Source organism: Pseudorca crassidens, chromosome 9 (genome assembly GCF_039906515.1).
Source record: "Pseudorca crassidens isolate mPseCra1 chromosome 9, mPseCra1.hap1, whole genome shotgun sequence".
Taxonomy (NCBI): Eukaryota; Metazoa; Chordata; class Mammalia; order Artiodactyla; family Delphinidae; genus Pseudorca; species Pseudorca crassidens.
The window spans coordinates 79,666,579-79,690,047 of NC_090304.1; the positions used below are offsets into that span (position 1 = coordinate 79,666,579).

General features: G+C 37.9%; 1 protein-coding gene across 1 annotated transcript; it reads right to left on the reverse strand.

Annotated features, from left to right (window-relative positions):
* Positions 1-10,450: 10,450 nt before the first annotated feature.
* MMP27 (matrix metallopeptidase 27) lies at positions 10,451-21,890 on the reverse strand. Its single transcript, XM_067747656.1, has 10 exons — positions 21,792-21,890; positions 20,732-20,970; positions 19,493-19,641; positions 19,271-19,399; positions 14,977-15,138; positions 14,680-14,800; positions 13,289-13,419; positions 12,303-12,462; positions 11,638-11,741; positions 10,451-10,692 (listed from the first exon to the last, which is right to left on the reverse strand). Exons 1-10 carry the CDS (start codon positions 21,888-21,890, stop codon positions 10,451-10,453), a joined length of 1,536 nt encoding a protein of 511 aa, XP_067603757.1.
* Positions 21,891-23,469: the final 1,579 nt, after the last annotated feature.

Sequence of the window (23,469 nt, forward strand, 5' to 3'; positions counted from 1 at the left end):
CTGCTTTATGTTTAAAAAGAAAAATAAATAAGGAGGAACTTGGGTTCTTCATAGAGGGCAAAGCACGGAGGAGGTCAGACAGGGGAGACCGAGGGTGGAGTCCAGGGCAGAAGTGACTGGAGAGATGTCTGAGTGTTGGGTTGGCTAAAGGACATTAAGAATAAGAACACTTTCCCCCAACTGCTTGGTGGAGGGCCTTAGAAAACTCCATAGGGTTTTTGAAGTCAAGTTCATTTAAATATCAAAGGATGAGTGATATCACCTGACCTATGGGTTATACTTATAAATCTTTAACATTGCTCTAATAGTCAACACAGGTTCCTTGGAAAACTGTTTTTAGATATTCCACTGGGTTGAAAATAGGATTATTCTTACAGTTGTATCAAATTTTTTCTTGAAAATCAAGGAGACAGTAACTGCCCATAAGCAAATCTGAGTGCAATTTCAGATGCTCTCCAAATATCACAGGTATTTATGCCACAGACTGAGAATAGATGTCAGGAAACAAAACAAGACTGATCAACATTTGAAAATCTACTTCATGTTAAGTACTAACTTGCACTACTTTTTCTAATAAGCAATGTTGAAGTAGAATTAATGTACAATAAAATTCACTAATTTTAGGTGTACAGTCTTAAAAAATATATATTCAGTAGTGTCACCACCACCATAATCATGATATTGAACATTTCCATCACACATGTTCCTTTGTAGTCAGTCCCTTCCTCCACTTCAGGCCCCTGGCAACCAGCCATCTGTTTTCTATCATTATAGTTTTGCCTTTATAATTTTTCATATAAATGAAATCATATGATATGTGGTCTTTTGTGTCTGTCTTCTTTCATTTAACATAATGCTTTTGAGATGCATGCATATTGTTGCATGTATTATTCATTTGTTACTTTTTATTGCTGAGTAGTTGTCCATGGGATGTACCACAGTTTCTCCATTCACTAATTCATAGACATTTGGGTTGTTTCCAGGTTTTATATATCATAAATAAAGCTATCATGAACATTTATGTGCAACCAGTTATGTGACTATGTTTTCATTTTTCTTGGATAAACGTTTAGGAGTGAGGTCATTGGGTCACATGACATGTATATGTTTAATTTCATAAGAAACAGCCAGACTATTTTCCCAAATGCCTGCATCATTTTTCATTCTCACCAATGCTCTAAGAGAGTTCCAGTTACTCTACTACATCTTGTCAACATTTGGTATTTTCAGTCTTTTAAATTTTAAACGTTCTGGTGGGTATGTAGTAGTATCCCATTGTGGTTTTAATTAGAATTTTCCTAATGGTTAAGATGTTGAATATCGTTTCATGTGTTTGTTTGCCACTCATATAGCAAATATTTTAGCCATTTAAAAAACTGAGCTGTTTGTCTTCTTATTTTCAAGTTAGAAGCATTCTTTATATATTCAGGATAGAAGTACTTTATCACATTTATATTTTTTGAAAATATTTACTCCCAAAGTGTGGCTTTTCCATCTTTTTTGAAAAGCAAGGTTTTTTTGTGTGTGTGTGTGGTACGCGGGCCTCTCACCGTTGTGGCTTCTCCCGTTGCGGAGCACAGGCTCCAGTCGCGCAGGCTCAGCGGCCATGGCTCACGGGTGGAGCCGCTCCACGGCATGTGGGATATTCCCGGACTGGGGCACGAACCCGTGTCCCCTGCATCGGCAGGCGGACTCTCAACCACTGCACCACCAGGAAAGCCCTGAAAAGCAAGGCTTTTAAATGTTGATGAAGTTTAATTCATCAATTTTTTCTTTTATGGTTCACACTTTTTATGTCCTATCTAAAAATCTTTGCTTGATCCAAGATCACATTTAAAAAAATATTTTCTTCTAGAAGTTTTATAGTTTTAATTCTTCTATTTAGAGGTCTATGACTCATTTTTAGTTAGTTTTTGTGAACAATGTGAGTTAAGAATTGAAATTTCCTTTTTTTTTAACATGTTTGTATATTTGATTATTCCAGCAGTATTTTTTTTTGAAAGATGCACCTACTATCTCCTACATGCTATGTATTAAGCTGCACTTCTTAAAATTTACTTTCTGCTTCAAAGATGAAATCACTCTTTTCTATATCCCTTTCTTTTTCTGTTTTTCATGTGACTCACTTTATTATGGTATTCACTTTTTTTTTTTTTAACATCTTTATTGGAGTATAACTGCTTTACAATGGTGTGTTAGTTTCTGCTTTATAACAAATTGAATCAGCTATACATATACATATATCCCCATATCTCTTCCCTCTCGTGTCTCCCTCCCTCCCACCCTCCCTATCCCACCCTTCTAGGTGGTCACAAAGCACCAAGCTGATCTCCCTGTGCTATGAGGCTGCTTCCCACTAGCTATCAGTTTTTTTTTTTTTTTTTTTAGCTATCAGTTTTACATTTGGTAGTGTATATATGTCCATGCCATGCTCTCACATCATCCCAGCTTACGCTTCCCCTTCCCTGCGTCCTCAAGTCCATTCTCTAAATCTGTGTCTTTATTGCTGTCTTGTGCCTAAGTTCTTCAGAACCATTTTTTTTTCTTTAGATTCCATATATATGTGTTAGCATATGGTATTTGTTTTTCTCTTTCTGACTTACTTCACTCTGTATGACAGACTCTAGGTCCATCCACCTCACAACAACTAGTTCAATTTCATTTCTTTTTATGGCTGAGTAATATTCCATTGTATACATGTGCCACATCTTCTTTATCCATTCATCTGTCGATGGACACTTAGGTTGCTTCCATGTCCTAGCTATTGTAAATAGTACTGCAATGAACATTATGCTACATGTCTTTTTTGAATTATGGTCTTCTCAGGGTATATGCCCAGTAATGGGATTGCTGGGTTGAATGGTAGTTCTATTTTTAGTTTTTTAAGGAACCTCCATACTGTTCTCCATAGTGGCTGTATCAATTTAAATTCCCAGAAACAGTGTAAGAGGGTTCCTTTTTCTTCACACCCTCTTCAGACTTTATTGTTTGAAGATTTTTTGATGATGGCCGTTCTGACCAGTATGAGGTGATATCACATTGTAGTTTTGATTTGCATTTCTCTAATGATTAATGATGTTGAGCATCCTTTCATGTGTTCATTGGCAATCTGTATATCTTCTTTGGAGAAATGTCTATTTAGGTCTTCTGCCCATTTTTGGATTGGGTTGTTTGTTTTTCTGATATTGAGCTGTATGAGCTGCTTGTATATTTTGGAGTTTAATCCTTTGTCAGTTGCTTCACTTGAAAATATTTTCTCCCATTCTAAGGGTTGTCTTTTCATCTTATTTATGGTTTCCTTTGCTGTGCAAAACCTTTTAAGTTTCATTAGGTCCCATTTGTCTGCTTTTGTTCTTATTTCCATTTGTCTAGGAGGTGGGTCAAAAAGGATCTTGCTGTGATTTATGTCATAGAGCTTTCTGCCTATGTTTTCCTCTAAGAGTTAGACAGTGTCTGGCCTTACGTTTAGGTCTTTAATCCATTTTCAGTTTATTTTTGTGTATGGTGTTAGGGAGTGTTCTAATTTCATTCTTTTACATGTAGCTGTCCAGGTTTCCCAACACCACTTATTGAAGAGGCTGTCTTTTCTCTGTTGTATTTTCTGGCCTCCTTTATCAAAAATAAGGTGACCATATGTACATGGGTTTATCTCTGGGCTGTCTATCCTGTTCCATTGATCTATATTTCTGTTTTTGTGCCAGTACCATACTGTCTTGATTACTGTAGCTTTGTAGTATAGTCTAAAGTCAGGAAGCCTGATTCCTCCAGCTCTGTTTATCTTTCTCAAGATTGCTTTTGCTATTCGGGTTCTTTTGTGTTTCCATGCAAATTGTGCAGTTTTTTGTTCTAGTTCTGTGAAAAATGCCATTGGTAGTTTGATAGGGATTGCATTGAATCTGTAGATTGCTTTTGGTAGTATAATCATTTTCACAATATTGATTCTTCCAATCAACGAACATGATGTATCTCTCCATCTGTTTTCTTTCATCAGTGTCTTATAGTTTTCTGCATAAAGGTCTTTTTTCCCCTTAGGTAGGTTTACTCCTAGGTATTTTATTCTTTTTGTTGCAATGGTAAATGGGAGTGTTTCCTTCATTTCACTTTCCGATTTTTCATCCTTAGTGTATAGGAATGCCAGAGATTACTGTGCATTAATTTTGTATCCAGCTACTTTACCAAATTCATTGATTAGCTCTAGTAGTTTACTGGTAACATCTGTAGGATTCTCTATGTATATTATCATGTCATCTGCAAACAGTGACAGTTTTATGTCTTCATTTCCAATTTGTGTTCCTTTTATTTCTTTTTCTTCTCTGATTGCTGTGGCTAAAACTTCCAAAACAATGTTGAATAATAGTGGTGAGAGTGGGCAACCTTGTCTTTTTCCTGATCTTAGTGGAAATGGTTTCAGCTTTTCACAATTGAGGAGGATGTTGGCTGTGGGTTTGTCATATACGGCCTTTATTATGTTGAGGTCAGTTACCTCTATGCCTACTTACTGGAGGGTTTTATCATAATTGGGTGTTGAATTTTGTTAAAAAGTTTTTTCTACATCTATTGAGATGATCATATGGTTTTTATTCTTCAATTGTTTATATGGTGTATCACATTGATTTGCATATATTGAAGAATCCTTGCATTCCTGGGCTAAACCCCACTTGATCATGGTGTATGATCCTTTTAATGTGCTCTTGGATTCTGTTTGCAAGTATTTTGTTGAGAATTTTTGCATCTATATTCATCAGTGATATTGGCCTGTAGTTTTCTTTCCTTGTGACATCTTTGTCTAATTTTGGTATCAGGGTGATGGTGGCCTCATAGAATGAGCTTGAGAGTGCTGCTCCTCTGCTACTTAGAAGAGTTAGAGAAGGATAGGTGTCAGCTCTTCTCTAAATGTTTGATAGGATTCACCTATGAAGGCATCTGGTCCTGGGCTTTTGTTTGTTGGAAGATTTTTAATCACAGTCTCAATTTCAGTGTCTGTGATTTGTCTGTTCATATGTTCTATTTCTTCCTGGTTCAGTCTCAGATGGTTGTGCTTTTCTAAGAATTTGTCCATTTCTTCCAGGTTGTCCATTTTATTGGCATAGAGTTGCTTGTAGTAATCTCTCATGATCTTTTGTATTTCTGCAGTGTCAGTTGTTACTCCTCCTTTCTCATTTCTAATTCTATTGATTTGAGTCTTCTCCCTTTTTTTCTAGATGAGTCTGGTTTATCAATTTTTTTTATCTTCTCAAAGAACCAACTTTTAGTTTTATTGATCTTTGTTAACGTTTCCTTCATTTCTTTTTCATTTATTTCTGACTGATATTTATGATTTCTTTTCTTCTGCTAACTTTGGGGTATTTTTGTTCTTCTTTCTCTAATTGCTTTAGTTGTAAAGTTAGGTTGTTCATTTGAGATGTTTCTTGTATCTTAAGGTAGGATTGTATTGCTATAAACTTCCCTCTTAGAACTGCTTTTGCTGCATCCCATAGGTTTTTGGGTTGTGTTTTCACTGTCATTTGTTTCTAGGTATTTTTTGATTTCCTCTTTGATTTCTTCAATGATCTCTTGGTTATTAAGTAGTGTACTGTTTAACCTCCATGTGTTTGTATGTTTTACAGATTTTTTCCTGTAATGTATATCTAACCTCATAGCATTGTGGTCAGAAAAGATACTTGATATGATTTCAATTTTCTGAAATTTACCAAGGCTTGATTTTTGACCCAAGATATGATTTATCCTGGAGAATGTTCCATGAGCACTTGAGAAGAAAGTGTATTCTTTTATTTTTGGATGGAATATTCTATAAATATCAATTAAATCTATCTTGTTTAATGTATCATTTAAAGCTTGTGTTTCCTTGTTTATTTCATTTTGGTTGATGTGTCCATTGGTGAAAACTGAGTGTTGAAATCCTCTACTATTTATTACTGTCAATTTCCCCTTTGAAGGCTGTTAGCATTTACCTTATGCATTGAGTTGCTCCTATACTGGATGCATAAATATTTACAATTGTTATATCTTCTTCTTGGATTGATCCCTTGATCATTATGTAGTGTCCTTTTTCTCTGTAATAGACTTTGTTTTAAAGTCTATTTTGTCTAATATGAGAGTTGCTGTTCCAGCTTTATTTTGATTTCCATTTGCATGCAATATCTTTTTCCATCCCCTCAATTTCAGTCTGTATGTGTCCCTGGGTCTGAAGTGGGTCTTTTGTAGACAGCATATATACAGGTCTTGTTTTTGTATCCATTCAACCAATCTTTATCTTTTAGTTGGAGCATCTAATCCATTTACATTTAAGGTAAGTTTCTATATGTATGTTCCTATTACCATCTTTGTAATTGTTTTGGGTTTGTTATTGTAGGTCTTTTCCTTCTCTGTGTTTCCTGCCTGGAGAAATTCCTTTAGCATTTGTTGTAAAGCTGGTTTGGTGGTGCTGAATTCTCTTAGCTTTTGCTTGTTTGTAAAGGTTTTAGTTTCTCCGTCAAATCTGAATGAGATCCTTGCTGGGTAAAGTAGTCTTGGTTGTAGGTTTTTCTCTTTCATCACTTTAAATATGTCCTGCCATTCCCTTCTGGCTTGCAGAGTTTCTGCTGAAAGATCAGCTGTTAACCTTATGGGGATTCCCTTGTATGTTATTTTCTGTTTTTCCCTTGCTGCTTTTAATTTTTTTTCTTTGTATTTTATTTTGATTGTTTGATTAATATGTGTCCTGGTGTGTTTCTCCTTGGATTTATCCTGTGTGGGACTCTGCACTTCTTGGACTTCATTGACTGTTTCCTTTCCCATGTTAGGGAAATTTTAAACTATAATCTCTTCAAATATTTTCTCAGTCCCTTCTTTCTCTCTTCTTCTTCTGGGACCCCTATAATTCGAATGTTGGTGCTTCTGTCTCAGTTATTCTGCTACTGATTTCTTCTAGAGAATTTTTAATTTCATTTATTGTGTTGTTCCTCATTTTTTTTTTTTTTTTTTTTTTTTTTTTTGCTCTTTAGTTCTTCTAGATCCTTGTTAAACGTTTCTTGTATTTTCTCCATTCTATTTCCTAGATTTTGTATAATCTGTACCATTATTGCTCTGAATTCTTTTTCAGGTAGATAGCCTATTTCATCTTCATTTGTTTGGTCTGGTGGGTTTTTACCTTGCTCCTTCATCTGCTGTGTGTTTCTCTGTCTTCTCATTTTGCTTAACTTACTGTGTTTGGTGTCTCCTTTTTTCAGGCTGCAGGTTTGTAGTTCCCGTTGTTTTTGGTGTCTGCCCCCAGTGGCTAAGGTTGTTTCAGTGGGTTGTGTAGGCTTCCTGGTTGAGGGGAATAGTGCTGGTGTTCTGCTGGATGAGGCTGGATCTTGTCTTTCTGGTGGGCAGGTCTGCATCTGGTGGTGTGTTTTGGGTTGTCTGTGACCTTACTTTAGGCAGCCTTTCTGCTTGTGGGTGGGGTTGTGTTCCTGTCTTGCTTGTTGTTTGGCGTAGGGTGTCCAGCAATGTAGCTTGCTGGTCTTTGAGTGGAGCTGGGTCTTAACGTTGAGATGGAGATCTCTGGGAGATTTTCGCCATTTGATATTACTTGGAGCTGGGAGGTCTCTGGTGAACCAATGTCCTGAACTCAGCTCTCCACCTCAGAGGCACAGGCCTGACACCTGGCTGGAGCACCATGACCCTGTCATCCACATGGCTCAGAATGAAAGGGAGAAAGAAAGAAAGAAAGAGAGAAAAAATAAAATAAAATGAAGTTATTAAAATAAAAAATAAAATATAATTCTTAAAAATTGAAAAAAATTAAAAGTAATAAAAAAAGAAAGAAAGAAGAGAGCAACCAATCCAAAAACCAAATCCACTAATGATAACAAGCACTAAAAACTATAATGAAACAAACAAACAACAACAATAACAAAAATAAATACAAAACAAAAAAACGGACAGACAGAACCCTAGGACAGATGGTAAAAGCTAAGCTATACAGACAAAGCACACACAGAAGCATACACATACACACTCACTGATAGAAGAAAAGGAAAACATATATATATATATATATATATATATATATATATATATATATATATATCGTTGCTCCCTAAGTCCACCACCTCATTTTGGGATGATTCATTGTTGATTCAGGTATTCCACAGATGCAGGGTACATCAAGTTGATTGTGGAGATTTAATCCACTACTCCTGAGGCTGCTGGGAGAAATTTCCCTTTCTCTTCTTTGTTCACACAGCTCCTGGTGTTCAGCTTTGGATTTGGCCTCACCTCTGCATGTAGGTCGCCTGAGGACATCTGTTCCCACTCAGACAGGATGGGGTTATAGTAGCAGTTGATTAGGGTGCTCTGGCTCACTCAAGCTGGGGGGATGGAGGGGTACGTAATGTGGGGTGAGCCTGCAGTGGCAGAGGCCAGTGTGAAGTTGCAACAGCCTGAGGTGTGCTGTTTGTTCTCCAGGGGAAGTTGTACCTGGATTATGGGACCCTGGACGTGGCGTGCTGCCTAGGCTCCCAGGAGGGGACGTGTGGATAGTGATCTGTACTTGCTCACATGTTTCTTGGTGGTGCAGCAGCAGCCTTAGCATCTCATGCCCGTCTCTGGGGTCTGCGCTGATAGCCGCGGCTCACACCCATCTCTGGAGCTCGTTTAGATGACACTTTTAATACCCTCTCCTTGCACACCATGAAACAAAGAGGCAAGAAAAAGTCTTGCCTCTCAGGCAGTTCCAGACTTTTTCCTGGACTCCCTCCCGTCTAGCTGTGGCGCACTAGCCCCTTTCAAGCTGTGTTCACGCAGCCAACCCCAATTCTCTCCCTGGGATCTGACCTCCGAAACCGGATCCTCAGCTCCCAGCCCCCACCTGCCCTGGTGCGTGAGCAGACAAGCCTCTGGGGCTGGTGAGCGCTGGTCAACAGCGATCCTCTGTGCAGGAATCTCACTGCTTTGCCCTCTGCAGCCCTGTTGCTGCACTCTCCTCTGTGGCTCTGAAGCTTCCCCCCACTCCATCTCCAACAATGAAGGGGTTTCCTAGTGTGTGGAAACATTTCCTCTTTCACAGCTCCCTCCCACTGATGCCACTCCCAACCCTAGTCTTTTGTCTCTGTTTTTTCTTTTACCCTACCCAGATACGTGAGGAGTTTCTTGCCTTTTGGGAGGTCTGAGTTCTTCTGCCAGGATTCAGTAGGTGTTCTGTAGGAATTGTTCCACATATAGATGTATTTCTGATGTATTTGTGGGGAGGAAGGTGATGTCCACTTCTTACTCTTCCTCCTCTTATATCCCTTTCTTTTAGGAATCTGGTAATACTTAACCCAAGGAAAAAAATGTGTGATTTGGAGGACTAGCTGTAGGAATTTCTGAGATATTCTGTGCTTATTTTCTATCAGTTGACACTACTCAATCCATCACCTAATCAGAATCAAGTTCAACTGACAACCTCCCATCTTTTGGGTCAGAAAATTAATGTAGAGCTTTGCTAAGCATTTAGCTTTGAGGGTGTAAAGGTAAAACTTAATCAACAGGTACATGGTTGGGTTTCTAAACATACAACAGATACATATAAAGATGACAGGAAATTTCTACCAATAGGTTTAAGCCCAGTTGACCCATATACACAGGAAACACAAGAAATCTCTACATTTCTTTTATATGAGATCAGTGTGCACACAACTTGCTTTTAAACTTTCTAAGGAATGGTTCATTGTATTGGTCTATGCTTGGGGTGGGATTGGGAGGGTTGGAAGGAACACTACTTTCCTACTCCTGCTAGTTTCTTAATTCTTGGGGGATCATCTTTAGTGTAACACTTCCTTCATCTCTCTAGGCTCTCACTCCTCTCTTTGGTAGGTGGAATAACTTATTTGAATGGTGAATTTGGGAGCAGAAACTAGGCACATGTAGCTCCATCCTTGTTTCTTTCTCTTTGGGCTCCATGTAGTCCGTAGGCAGCTCACTTTTTCTTGGGGAGGCATGGTGCTTCCCATGACTTGTAAGTATAGCTCACTCTAGAATTTGATATTAGGAAGCTTTCTTGTCCACAGATATATTCTCCAATATAAGCCTTTCATTAATAAAGGTGGTATTTTACTCTCCCAACTGTATGTTATTTCTCAGTGGGTTCAGAACATGGGTAGGGATGAGGGATGCAGTTTATCAAGCTTCTCCAACTCCAAAGGTCCAGACAAAATAGAATGCTAAAGATTGGTTTAATAAATGTCTTCAGTATTTTGTTATTATAACAAACGTCTTACTTCTTCAAGTCTACAAAGCACAAAATATGTTTAAAGTCCAGTGAGAGTTGTGTTTACACATAACTTCCTGTAAAAAGAATCAGGAAGCTCAAAAAGCTGTTTGACTCTTAACTAGATAGATATTTAGAACTAGGACTGGCAACTTGATGTTAAAGAATAGTTCTATTCTCCTTTGAAGCAGAGTTCAGATTAAAAGACCCCTTGAGGTTTATTTTAGGTCTATGAATTTATTGATAACTGTAGTTTTTCAGCACATGAACAATACTGAAAATAAGCAAGTTTAAATTCTTATGATAAAACATCTCCACTCCCCCTGAATGTACATTTTCCTCACTGATAGTAAAATCAGATGATGAATTTAATGGTTCTCTGCATTGAAACCAAGTATTGGTTTTCATTATTCGGGTAACGTTCTTTGCCTTAGGGTCATATTCAAATTGCTTTGATCTACGGAAGAAATAGAAGAATCCTAGAGAGAGAGAATCATGATTAGTTACTTTGCACCACTATACAATGATTCCACACTTTAAAATTTTATGAATATAGAATAACTGAACATTATATGGAGAGAAAAGAAATGTGTAACTATATAGATACATATATAGATACATTTTACTCTGCTCAGTCACATGAGAAATATTATTTTTATTTCCCTGAAAAAAAAGCCAAGGTATGAAACATGAGTTTCAAGGGCTTACTACCTTTCTAGTCAGACTGTGGTTTATGCCAGAGGTTCTCAAACTAGGTTTCAAAAATGTGTCTCAGAGAGGGGGAGAAATGTGAGTATGGCCTTGGTCCCTACATCCTCATTTTCCTAGTGTTGCTCTGGTTAATCTGTTTTAGTTTTTGAGGTTCCATGTTAGATTTCACAAGAATAACAGATGGTGTTACTCAAAAACATGTTTAGACTCCTGCTTACTGCATGGTCTGGTTTGTTGTCTCTGAAGATATAGTAGCTGAACTGATGCATTAAATTGTTTGAGGTTCTTTTAAGACTATAGATTCCTGGATCTTACCCACAATCCTACTGCCTCAGAAACTCTAAGGGACTTGTAGTTTCATAACCCCAAGCTGTGTATATTAAACTATGTACATTAAGATTGAGAATCACTGTTCACTTCACGTGCTTAGTCATTTTTCACACTTAAACCTCTTCGGGGGTATCTTTATAAGGTATCTTGGATCAGTGATAGTTAATTTTGGTACTTTTTGCAGTTTTGAAATAGTATGACAGAGAATATAATTCAGAACTTACTATTCAGTTTTTGATAAGGCCCTCAGATTAAAGTTTATTATTATTTACATGTACTCTAGAGTAATAAAATGACATTAAAATTGAAACATTTAAGATTTCATGCTGTCTTATTTCACAGTCAGCAAAGTCTTCCAAGTATCCTTATAGTCAGGCACTTACCTTTATGTTGGAAAGCAGCATCCACTTGGAGACCAATTCCTGGAAAGTATTTTACCACCCTGTGTGGATACCCTTTGTCCATGGTTTGGGTAACTTCGTCATACCTGGAGACATGGATTTGAAAGGTTTTCAGGGGATCTTAGTTTTGGAGGGGGAGGGCTTAATTTTTTACTGCCTCCTTGGAGTCAAGCAAAGATGTAGAAAAAAAAAGTAGCCCTACTGGAAGAAAACGAGTTGGATGAATAATAAAATAAAAATGGCAAAGATTATGTTTGGTTAAATCACTTATAATGTCTTGAAAGCAAGGAATTATGAGGGGGAAAAGCCACATAATTTGCCGGATTGATGCTATTCTGTGGAACTGTTAAATCAAAATAAGAGCTCATCCTGGAGTTTCAAAGATTTTGACTAGATATGTTTGTCATTGGTGGTTTGGTTGGCATCACCAGCTTTATGATTTTATCTTTATTTTTTTAGCTTGGAGAAAGATCTTTGAACTGATTGAAACATTCTTTTGTTTGGCGAATGCCATCCACCTGAGATTGCCTTCAAGATAACACTTTAGGAACACTGTAGGTTAATTTTATTTTTGCCCATGTTAAAGTGAAGTTATCTGGATATTTTTTTCCAGAGTAAAACAAAGGGTCAATTGTCTGTAGACTTGCCTCCAGCACCAAATGCCCACAAAGAAGTAGGTTTTTCTTGTGTTTCGATCACAGACAGCTGCATCAATTTTCTTCACACGTCTTGGAAAGCCAAGTATATGGATGGATTTGGGATAATCTGGCAAGACCGCATATCCTCTGATCATCCAGAAGTTTTCATCTAGGAAGAGAGAAAGTGATTATCTTCTGATTTATTTCCTAAAGGGAGAAATAGCTGTCTTAAGAAGTTTGAAAATAATTAGATGCTTAGTTCCTTTCAGGTTCAATGCTTAGAGATTTAGTAATCTTATGTCTCCATTTATTCTTACTGCTTTCTTTAGCTACTTATGTCATTAACATTACACAAGTAATATATACCTATAGTTAGTAGTGTGCATACCCATGTCAATTGAATTCATTGTATTAATTCTTTCCAACTCTGACAAAACAGTCAAGTATATTTGGACATGTTCTCCTAAATTTCAGTACCCAAGTGTTCTCAAAGGCAAGTAATCTGGTGAAACCCATGTAAAAAGTAGGGTTGCTAATTTGAATATTAGATACCAATTGAATCTGAATTTCAAATAAACAATGACTAATTTTTGGTATAAGTGTATCCAAAATATTGCAAAGGACATACTTATACTAAAAAATTATTTTGTTGTTTGTCCAAAATTCAAAGCATCTTTTATTTTTATTTGCCACATCTAACAACCCTAGTAAAAAGGGAGCACAGAAGAGAAATGGGTTACCTTTATTTTTCAGAAAAAAACACTTTTTAGTTTTTGTTATACAGTTTTCTTTTCTCCTGTGCTGTTGGGATGGTGTTTATCTTCACAACCACTGAGAATCCTTGGATAGTTATTCTTTACGATAGGAACCTCAGGTCAGGGCAGAAGCCCTGTCTATTTTGCTCATTCATGAAGATTATATTCCTTGCACTAAAATACCCACTGAACAGTTCAGGCATCCAGAGGGAGAAGAGGAATAATGATGGGTAAAATTACCTTTAAAAACCAGAATCTTGTCTTTGGGGTTCTCATATGCAGCTTGAATATCAGCTGGCAGAGATGGCCAGAATGAAGAGATCAATTCAAATTCAACATCAGTGATATCATAGTAGATCCTCCATAGATGCCTGTGTTAGACAGAAAACCATACTTTATACACAGTGTATATATATCTATTTCAATGAAAATGCTGCAAACTGACACTTGTCCCTTATCTAATTGGTTGATATTTTCCTCAAACAATTTATGGCATTAATACAAATTTCCACAGCAAATTTAGATGGTTATGAGTTCAATTCTACCCTTTGGACTACCAAGGTCAGGACATGACTTTGTGCCCACTCTTTTGGGAACTTAGGGTAGCAAAATACCCATGGAAATCTCATAAATAGTTCTCAGTGTGCTCAATCACCTCATTTTTGCCAAAGCAGCAATTCCCAACATTCTAAACCAATACCAAGCCATCTAAGAAGAATTTTTTGGTGCTGATGTTTGCTAGAATAAAGAAATGTTATTATTTTTGCATAGCTAAATATTTCCTCAGATTTCCCTTCTGGCTGTAAAGTTCTGAGCCTATGAGGAGGACTTGAAAAGTCCATATAGTCCATTTTCCTTCCCATGCTGTCTACCCATCCCTGACAAGTGGTCTCTCAGCCTCGACTATTAAGAGCATGGTAGTGACAGCATGTAATTACAGTGCTACATAGTTGTGGGTGGCAGGAGTCTGATTTCAGATATTCTTTTCTTTTGCCCCTATATCCTTGTCAGTTGGTGTATGTCTTGATACTCTGTTCTGAAAATATGGTCATGGTATACATAATTGACACACCATGTTGCAAGTTAAGTGCAGTAAATTATACATAGTGAGAGAAGAGATTTCCTACCACAGCTAACACTGTTGATTCAGCTTCAGGGAAAGGTCTGTCGATGCGTATTTAACAATTGGCTCTCCAGGTAGGAAAAAAACCTAATTTTTATCATTTGATGATTTCCAGGGTGTAAATACTCCAACCATGGCCAGTTTCAAGCTACCAAAGTGATGTGAACCAGTTTACAAAATTCTTGAAAATTTCACAATTGGGTCCTGAAATGGTATAAGCCACCTCCAACACACCACCAGGAGTGGTGTGTTATTTTAGCTAAGAAGTCACTGAAAGTAGACTCTGTTTCAATGGCAATTTAAAAATTTGCTTAAAAACATTTAAAAATTAATTTATCAAACAAGTAAGAGATATGTGCACAGAATAAAACATTCAAACAATATGGGCAGTTATAAAACGAAAAGTAAAGGCACATATTCTCACTACCCCCACAGCTCTCTTATCCCCAAATCTCTTGAAAAGAAAAATCTTCATAGGAAGTTGAGGTGTTTAAGGGAATGGGTTTACCTGCCTTTAAAGAACATTACTTCTCTGCGGAAAGTGGTGATAGCATCAAAAGTCAAATCGGGGTCACAGGCATGGGGTACAGTGGGTCCCTTTGGCTTAGCAGTTGTCTTAGGTGGACTTCCTTTGATGAGAAAAGAAATACCTTAGTGAATTAAGAAGGCATGTAGAAATACCTACAGAAGGATCTTACCCAAGAGAATATTTTCTTCATGATAATATTTCAAGAAGTGATTTTTCTCAACTTCCTTCCTGTAAGGCTGTCAATTCAGTTCACATATATTCAGATTCGTTGCTCACCATAGATGGATTGTATTCCATTGATATCATCCTGAGAAAGTGGGTATTTGCTAGGATCCAGGGAGACATAATTTGGGAACATCAAAGCTGTTTGATCATTGGTGTGAGAGAGCCCCAGTGAATGACCAAATTCATGAGCAGCCACAAGAAACAAGCTGAATCCTTAACAAAAACAGGGAAAACATGAGTACATTAGTCATTCAGAAGGAGAATGATTGCATCTGAGATTAGGAAGTAACTGAGGGGAATGAAGAAAAGGCTTGCCAAACAGCAGATAATTCTTATAACATATTCACCATCATTTATCTGGGAAATATTTCAAGACTGATAATTGGTATTAGTCACATCATGGAGAAATATAACCCAGAGTTAACAGATGGCAGGAAACAGGTGTCTCAGAAATGGATAGTAGTAAAAAAAAAAGAGAGAGAGAGAGAGAGAGAGAGAGAGAGAGAGAAGCCGCCAGTCTTTGGTTGTTTTTAGGCTGCTGAATGTGATCATATTTCTCCTACCTATATTATTCAGAGGTTCTCCATTGGCTGTAGGATCAAGTCCAAATACCTAAACATGGCCTTCCATGAACGAGTCCCTGCTTTTTTTCCCAGCCTCATATTTTATTTTCACATTCCATGAGCTAGCCATATTGAATCATTTGCATTTCTCGTCTATGCCATGTTCTTTCTAATCTCTGTGTCTCCATATCTCCATCCCTTCTGCCCAGCGTATTACTTTCTCACCCCCCTTTCTCCCCGCTATCCTATGTATTCCTCAGGAATCCCCCTAGAGCCATCTCCCTCATGAGGCTTCTCTTATTCCCCAGCTCCTATCCAGGTTGACTTAATTGCACCTCTCTCGGCTTCTGTAGACTCAGTGCTTAATTCTGTCTTTGCAGATAAGTACTGCATTGTCTATTTCTTTCACCAAGCTGTGTACCCTTTCGGTACAGGGACCATGTCTTAATCATCTTTTATTCCTGGTGACTGAGAAACTGCTTAGTGATGGTTGCTGGATATCCAGGTTTTTATGTGGATGATCGAATGGTTAGCTGTGCCTCCTATACAAGACCATAGTACTCTGTACTTTACCACACCAGAAGTTATACCATGCATGGTTGGACTTGCCTTTTTATTTCTCTGTCTCTCCCACAGTCTGTAAGTTTCTAAGTATATAAAAGACTGTCCTTGGAGTTGCAACTAAGCCTATGGACATGAAGGAAAAGGCTGAGCCTTTTGTTATGGCGCTTTGTCCAGTGATGTTTGCACAAAACGAACATGGAATGGCAAAAAATTATTTCATGGACGTTCATACTTTTCTGCTCTGGCTTTTGCTGCTGGCAATATCACTGCATGTGCTTTTGGACGGGGATGGGACAAGTGACTCTTTAAAAAAGTAATTCAAACTCAGATCATCTGAATGAAGTCCAAACATTTATCGTGGCTTTCAAGACCTTCTATAAAGGATTCTAATCTGAATCCTATTCACCATTTTAGCCTTCTGTTCCACCACAATTCTAATACTTGGGTTGGTTGGGTTATTCTGTCTAGAACTGTTTACTCCACTTTGTCTTCAGAGTTCCTGCAGAGCCTTCAGGTCTCAGGTTTGGCATCACTTCCTCCCTGACCTCTGTAAATGGATTGGAGTTTATCTTATGTGCTCCTATTACATTGCCATAGTTCCCTTTATCCCACGGTTGATCATACTAATTTTAATTGCCATTTGGTAGAGTGTGTCCTCTAGACTGTAAACCCCTGGAGGGCAGGGTCTATGTCTTGTACACTATTGTATATTCCATTTCTATTGCAGAGCGTGAGTCAGAGTAGATGTTGAGTAAAGATTTGTCGCGTGACTTCATTTATCAAATATTTGTAGAGTGTCTCTCATGTGCTGACAATATTATAGGCTGTATGATACTGTAGAAAAAAAGACAACATTGCTGCCTTCTTGGAGATGTGACTAAATGGATACATTGATACATAATACATGAGTACCTTTGTGAATTGTTTTTCCTTCTCCTAGAAATCACTCTATCTAATCATCATCATTATCATTAATACTAATAATCACCAACATAATCATCAGTGTCAAACACTTTCTGAATGTTTGCTAAAGGCAAGTGCTTTGCAAGGTGTTTTCACCTTTATTACAGATAACATGTGTCATCTTCCTGCAGGTAAGGTCTGCCAAGCCACAGACCACTGCTCTTCTCCATCCCAACACTGCATCTGTAGCGGTCTCTGAGGTCTGTTTCAGTTGTTTAGTACATATGTGTGCGTAGAACATTTACATTCATACAGGCTTGACACTGACCTCACTTTGGGAGATTCTCAGGAAAGCCTCTCTATGTGCACAAATTCCTCTGACATCACCACGCAGTGACTGTCCTTCCCTTAGGAAACAGTGGGATTAGCAGATGACGGTTGTCTATTGCTTTTAAGGAAGTTACACTAAGACTTTTGTGCCCTTTCCATAGAGAGAGCTTACATATACGTAAAGAAGGTAATCATATATTATACATTATTGCCAAATTTTCTATTTAAAAAATCTGATTGGAGGTCACATATGCTTGAGATTTTATGTTTTTATTAGAGAACAGGAAGGCATTTTCCCTTCTACATCAGTGAGGTAAGAGTTATATGATTGGGCATCCCCCAGGGCCAAAAATTTCAAAGCTGAGGGAATGTAGCAAAGTAGTTAGAAGATAACCCATTTTAGTATTGTTGCCTGGCTATCCACCCATAACTTGGTGGAGGGCTATATTTATCCTCTGCTTTGCTCAAGCAAGTTTTGCCAACTTGAGGCCCAGATCAAATTGGACTTTTTTGTAATCGACCCCACACATCCCCTTTGGCTAGGGGCCTGTTGCAGTATGCGTAATAGTAATTTTACTACTAAGTATTGGAATTAATAGGGATAAAATGACAGTGAAACTTTCATATCTACCTCTAGATATGAAAGTAAATCCTGGCTGACAAAGTGGAGTCATTCTGACTTTGGTGAGCACTAAGATATTTCCTATAACTGCCTGATTGGACATATCCACACTGCCTTTAGGCCAAATCCAGAGAAATATTGGGACATGTTTCAGCAGGAGATACAGACATGGTCCATTCAACTATTCTGTTGTTTGGGTCATGGTGTCACCCCACCCCTTTCATTTTCTTGTCTTTGATGTAACTCACGTGGCAGTGGCAGCAACCAATCTCAGACTTCCCCGGTACCTGAAGTTCAGCCAGCACTGAGTTCTTTACCCTCTTTGTTTCCTAGCTCTTGGAAAAACAATTACATCACATGATCAGACTTAGCAAGGAGTGGCCACGCATCATTTTGAGTCACTGGCTTTCAGTTTTGCAGAAACTGTAAAACTGACCCACAGACTGTCTGGAGTTACTTGGTCAGGACTGAATTGTGGCCTTGCGTACCATCCACCAGAGAGACACAGCCTCCACTTTCCTGAGACCTGGGAAACCAGATGCCAGACCCAAGATGACTGTAGTCAATGATAGAAAAAAAGAGTGGGAGAACCCGAGAGTCTACTCAACCTGCTCCTTCATTTGAGGCACATAGTTTTACTATTGTAAAGTTTTGTTTTTTGTTTGAAAAGTAATAAAATATCTCTTATTTTAGTGCCAGGGAGGCCCATGAAAAGAAATAAAATCAACCCACTTAGTCTGAAGAAGTAAGTCAAATATAAAGACCAGGGTCTAATACCTTGGCAGACAGGCAAGAGCTAGAAGAGGTTCATGCATATAAACAGACTTCCTAAGGGCCATGAACCCACACAGCATCCTTCAATCACTAACTTAGAATCACCACCTCCCCAGAGTCTTCTTTCAGTCCTCAAGCCAGAGATGACTTCTGCCATGGGTATAACAGACAGCACAGTCTGCCTTGTATGGTGGTGAGTGGGTCTAGGCTTTATACATCACACAAGATCATGAACCTCTGAAGAGCTGGAACTTTTCGAGTACAACTTTGTGGTCTGTACAACACCTTGCACAGTTCCAGGCACATAGTGGCCCTTCAGGCATTGTGGGTATATGAATGAACATCTGAGTAAAGGAAGAATGTTCTGATCATAACAGGATTAGCAACTTTATGAAGATGTTGTGTGGATAAGGCTCTGAACTGGACAAGCACAATGGTTTGAACAGACATTGGACACTTTCATCAATGTCATCTGGAATATGAAAAATCGTAGGGAAATTAGGAAGTAAAAAGCAACTAGTTGCAAAACTATTCCTTTAGGAATTTGTATGAATAACAAAATTTTGTTCATAAAGAAAATTGGGCTCACCTGCTCCATCCTTGGTCCAGTTTTCATCCTCATCAAAGTGAGTGTCTCCACCCAGACCCAGACCAGGAGGAAAGGCATGGCCAAGGACTCCCAAGGGGCCATCAAAATAACGAGGACACCAACCATGGACTGAGATACAATTCATGGGGGGAAAAAGGATCAGCATCTTCAAAGCTCCTGGGATGAAAATAGCCATATAGCTTTCTCTGCTGAAAACCTTACCTCGGGTCCTAAAGGCAATCATGATGTCTGCAATCCCTTTGGAAATCTTGGTGAATATTAGTGGAGTAACTTTGCTCCACACTTCTAAACCTTTTTGGATAGCCTCATCCACATCAGCTCGTGCCATATCTGGAGTGTAGTTTATGATTCTTAGAAATTAACAAAAATATATCAATTCGTGGTTATACATGCATGTAAACACATACTATGGAAAGAAAATAATTTCTATGTCATCAATTATATGCGGCAGTAACTTTTGGTACGGTGCTATTGCTACATTTGTACACTACTTTACTATTTAAATAAGGTACTTTTACGTATGCTATATAATTCAATCTTTCATTTGCCCTATTCATCAGGTTGTATTATCACACTTTAACAAATGAGGCTCAAAGAGGTTAAATGATTTCCCTAAGATCACATCTTAAGTGGGAGATCATTAATCTCATGTATGTGTTTGCTGTGTATATGACTGTATTATAAATATCTTCTAAAAAGAATTGAGATTTATTTTCTCAAACGGCTTGTAGAAATCAGTCTTATGCATGTGTCATATATTAAGAGTCTCACTTGAAAGCCACAAAGAGTTTGTTACTCAAGAAAATATCTCCCTTAATTTATATTCCCTATCTTGATAAACGTATTTTTATCTCAATCCCTAAGGCTCAGTAAGATGAAGGAAGAACTATCAGAAAGACTCTTTAGGGCCAGCCAGGAAGGCTCTAGAGCAGTGGTCAAAGTCACTGACTCTATCTCAGGTCACAGGTGCACTTCATCTTCTTTCTGCCAATAAGCCAGCTCCCTGTCCTTGAGATGTCTGGGGTCCACCTTAGATTTGACAATCTGACTCACACACCTCTGACATGAACTGGTTGTGCTCCAGGGTCTTCCCATTTTCCCTTGAGCACACTTCATTTGTAACTTTAAGCATCTGCAATCAGAAGGCAGATCCTGGTCCTGAGCTTTTATAGAGGTGGCAGAGGCTAGAGATTAGAGCATATCTGCCAGAGCCAGTCTGATGAGTCTGTAAAATGGCCTATGGTAAATAAGCTTTTGTTTCTCTGTGTTTAAGGTGGTAATAGCAGTGATGCCTATGTCACAAATTTCTTGGGAGGATGGAATAAATAAAATCTATCAAGTGCTGTGCACACAGGAAGTGCTCGGTAAAATAAACTATTATTATTTTTGTTCCTTGGAGATTATTTTCATGTTCCTTTAGATTAGGGGCAGTAGCATTACCTGTATGTGAGATTGTATTTCTTCCACCCAGGGAGAGTGTAGCCATACTGACCCACATCAGGCACCCCACACCTGGGTGTCTTCATGATCTCAAGAGTATTTGAGTCCAGTTTTCCAGTCACTGTCAATCCGAAAAATGCTTGCATTTCACGAATTTTGCTGTCTATGACACTTCTGTTCTTGCTTTGAACAAGATGACTCCCTTCTATTTCAAGAGAGTAGAACTGGTTGAGATATGCCTGACCAAAAAGACAAAAAAAGGCACAGACTACAGGAGAGCAGATCTCCATCTCAGGAGGAAACAAAATTTTCTGCAATCCTTTTTGGCAGTAGGAGGGAAAAAGGAAATAAGTAACAAGGGAAAGGAAGGAGTGAGAGAAGAAAGAAGAGAGGAAGAAAACAAAGAAGAAAGCAAAGAGTCACCCTGTGTTTTCAGTTTTCAAGAACTCATTGAGCTATGTGTGACCAGAACTGGCTAAACCCGTACAGCCCATGAGACTCCAAACTTCCACAGAAGAGAAGCAAGCTTCTTCTGTGTGTTAAATTATCTTGTGTCTTACATATTGTTGCTGTTACTTTCATTTTGGTGTTTCCTTGAATCAAATTCTAGAGGAGATGTGATTATCCATTTTTCAAATGTAAATAATTTCACCAAATATGGCAAATTGGACTGATTTTTACAGGGAATCTCCAAAACAATGTGTTTTTCATACATACAGGGATAAGTGGCTCCAAAATATAGTTGGGTTCTCCTGGTTGGTCTTCAAATGCTTTTATGGAGACCTCCATTCTTTCAGGGCTGACCCTTTCTACTCTCACTGTCTCTTCACTTGTAACTATTGCTTAAAGTTGTAGCAAATCCTTCCTGTCCTCCACCCCACCCCTACTCTCCACCCCTCAAATTTCCTTGATGTCCTTAGAGCCAAGGAAAGGAAAAGCAGCTCCTCACAAGAAAGTTCAGGACTCTTTGGTAGGAACTAGCTGTCTTTTTAAGTCCCAATACAATCAATAAAGTAAAAGTTTTATTGATAGTCATTAATAACATTTATTGAGACAGTACCTGAGCCAGTTGCATATTTTCTTCATATTCCATCTTTCGGTCTGTGGGAAATGCAGAAGAAAATGTTACAAGGACCAAAACTAAAAGAAGCCTCTTCATTCTTGTCTCTCTTCAGTTGAAGCCTTGTCCTGTTTGCATAGAATTTAGAAAATAATAGTGAGACGTGGCGTGAGTTGACTTGTATCATCCTTTGATTAAAAACAGAAAAGGACATTTGCCATGGGGTGTGTCATGATATGCTTTTTTTTTTCTTAGGGTAACTTGATTTTGCAATCATGATCTACAATTGTTTGGTAAACACAGTCATTGTTCATTATTGAATTCAAAATAATATAAAGTCAGCCTCCAAGTTACTTTTGTCCTTGCAAAGTTGAAGGTTTTCTTATCCATAAATTCTTGAGAGTTTATGAAATAATCTTCCTTTGAATGAAAGCCCAAAATATTTGTATAAAAAGATAATTTTCTTTGTAAAAAAATTTTATCTTTTTTGAAATCACCTGTTATGTTTGCAAAATTGTAATTTGTTGCTTTTTCTGAGAAATACAATTTCATCTGTTGTCTTGCTCTTGATACAGATACTTTCTGCATTCTAATAAACAAGCCATGTCTGTTTCTCAAAAAAAAAAAGTATGGTGTCATGAAAAGACAATTGATTCAGGAATCAGAGTATCCTAATTAACTGGGTAAACATCAGATGTTTACCAAGCACTTTCTATTTTCCTGTCACACTAAGATACTCTTCCAATCTTGTTGGAGAATTCAGACATATACAGAGACTAATGCCGGATAAAATGACAAAAGTAGCAAAATGCATGTGAAGATTCTAGAGACTGAGAAGGGTCAAAAGGTAAAGAGATCACCGCAGATGTGTGTGGCCTAAAGGCTTCAAGCAAGTGGAGCTTGCACTGGCTCTTGAAGAACGTGTAGGAGATTTGGTTTTCACAGCCGAAAGGAGAAGGCATATGAGTGGAGGGAGGCCACAGGAAACAGGTACCATGGCGGAAATGAGCTGTAGGAAATCTGTCCTGACTGGAGCAAATATATGTGTAGATAGCCATGGGAAATAGGGATGGAGGGTCTAAGAAAGTGTGCAAGGAAAATGCATGTTTCTAATCTTTTCGTATCTAGAATGCCATTCATTCCATCCTCACACTTGACTGAGAGTGTTTCTGGTTATGGAATATCAGGCTGAAATAAATCTCCCTTAGAATTTTGAAGTTACTGTTCCATTGTTTTCTAGAATCTAGTATTGTAGAAATACTAGAATCTAGAATCTAGTATTGAAAAGACTTTGATTCTTGATATTTTTCTTTTTTCTTCTGAAAACTTTTGAAAGTCTCTTTAACCAGATATTCTGAAGTTTTATAATGATGTCTCTTAATGTGAGTCTTTTTGCATTAACATTGTTTGTCAGTAAGAGAGCTCTTTCATTATGAAAATTTTAATTCAAGGAAGCTTTCCTCTATTATTTCTTTGATAATTTCTTTCCACCCAGTTTCCTCTTTCTCTTTCTGGAATACATATCTACTGGAACTCTTGGATTAAATCTCTGTGTTTTCAATATATCCTTTACTATTTTCCATCAACTTTATTTCCAGCTCACCTACTGAGTTTCTTATTTCAGTTATATTTTTAATTTCCAAGAGCTCTTTCTAGTTCTCTGAGTATACTTTTTTGT

Coding starts and splice junctions, on each gene's coding strand:
- MMP27 (XM_067747656.1), bottom strand. CDS start 21,890: ATGAAGAGGCTTCTTTTAGTTTTGGTCCTTGTAACATTTTCTTCTGCA. Junction 19,642..20,731: donor AAATACAATCTCACATACAG/GTAATGCTACTG, acceptor TTAATTTCTAAG/AATCATAAACTACACTCCAG. Junction 14,801..14,976: donor TGGAATACAATCCATCTATG/GTGAGCAACGAA, acceptor TTCTCATCAAAG/GAAGTCCACCTAAGACAACT.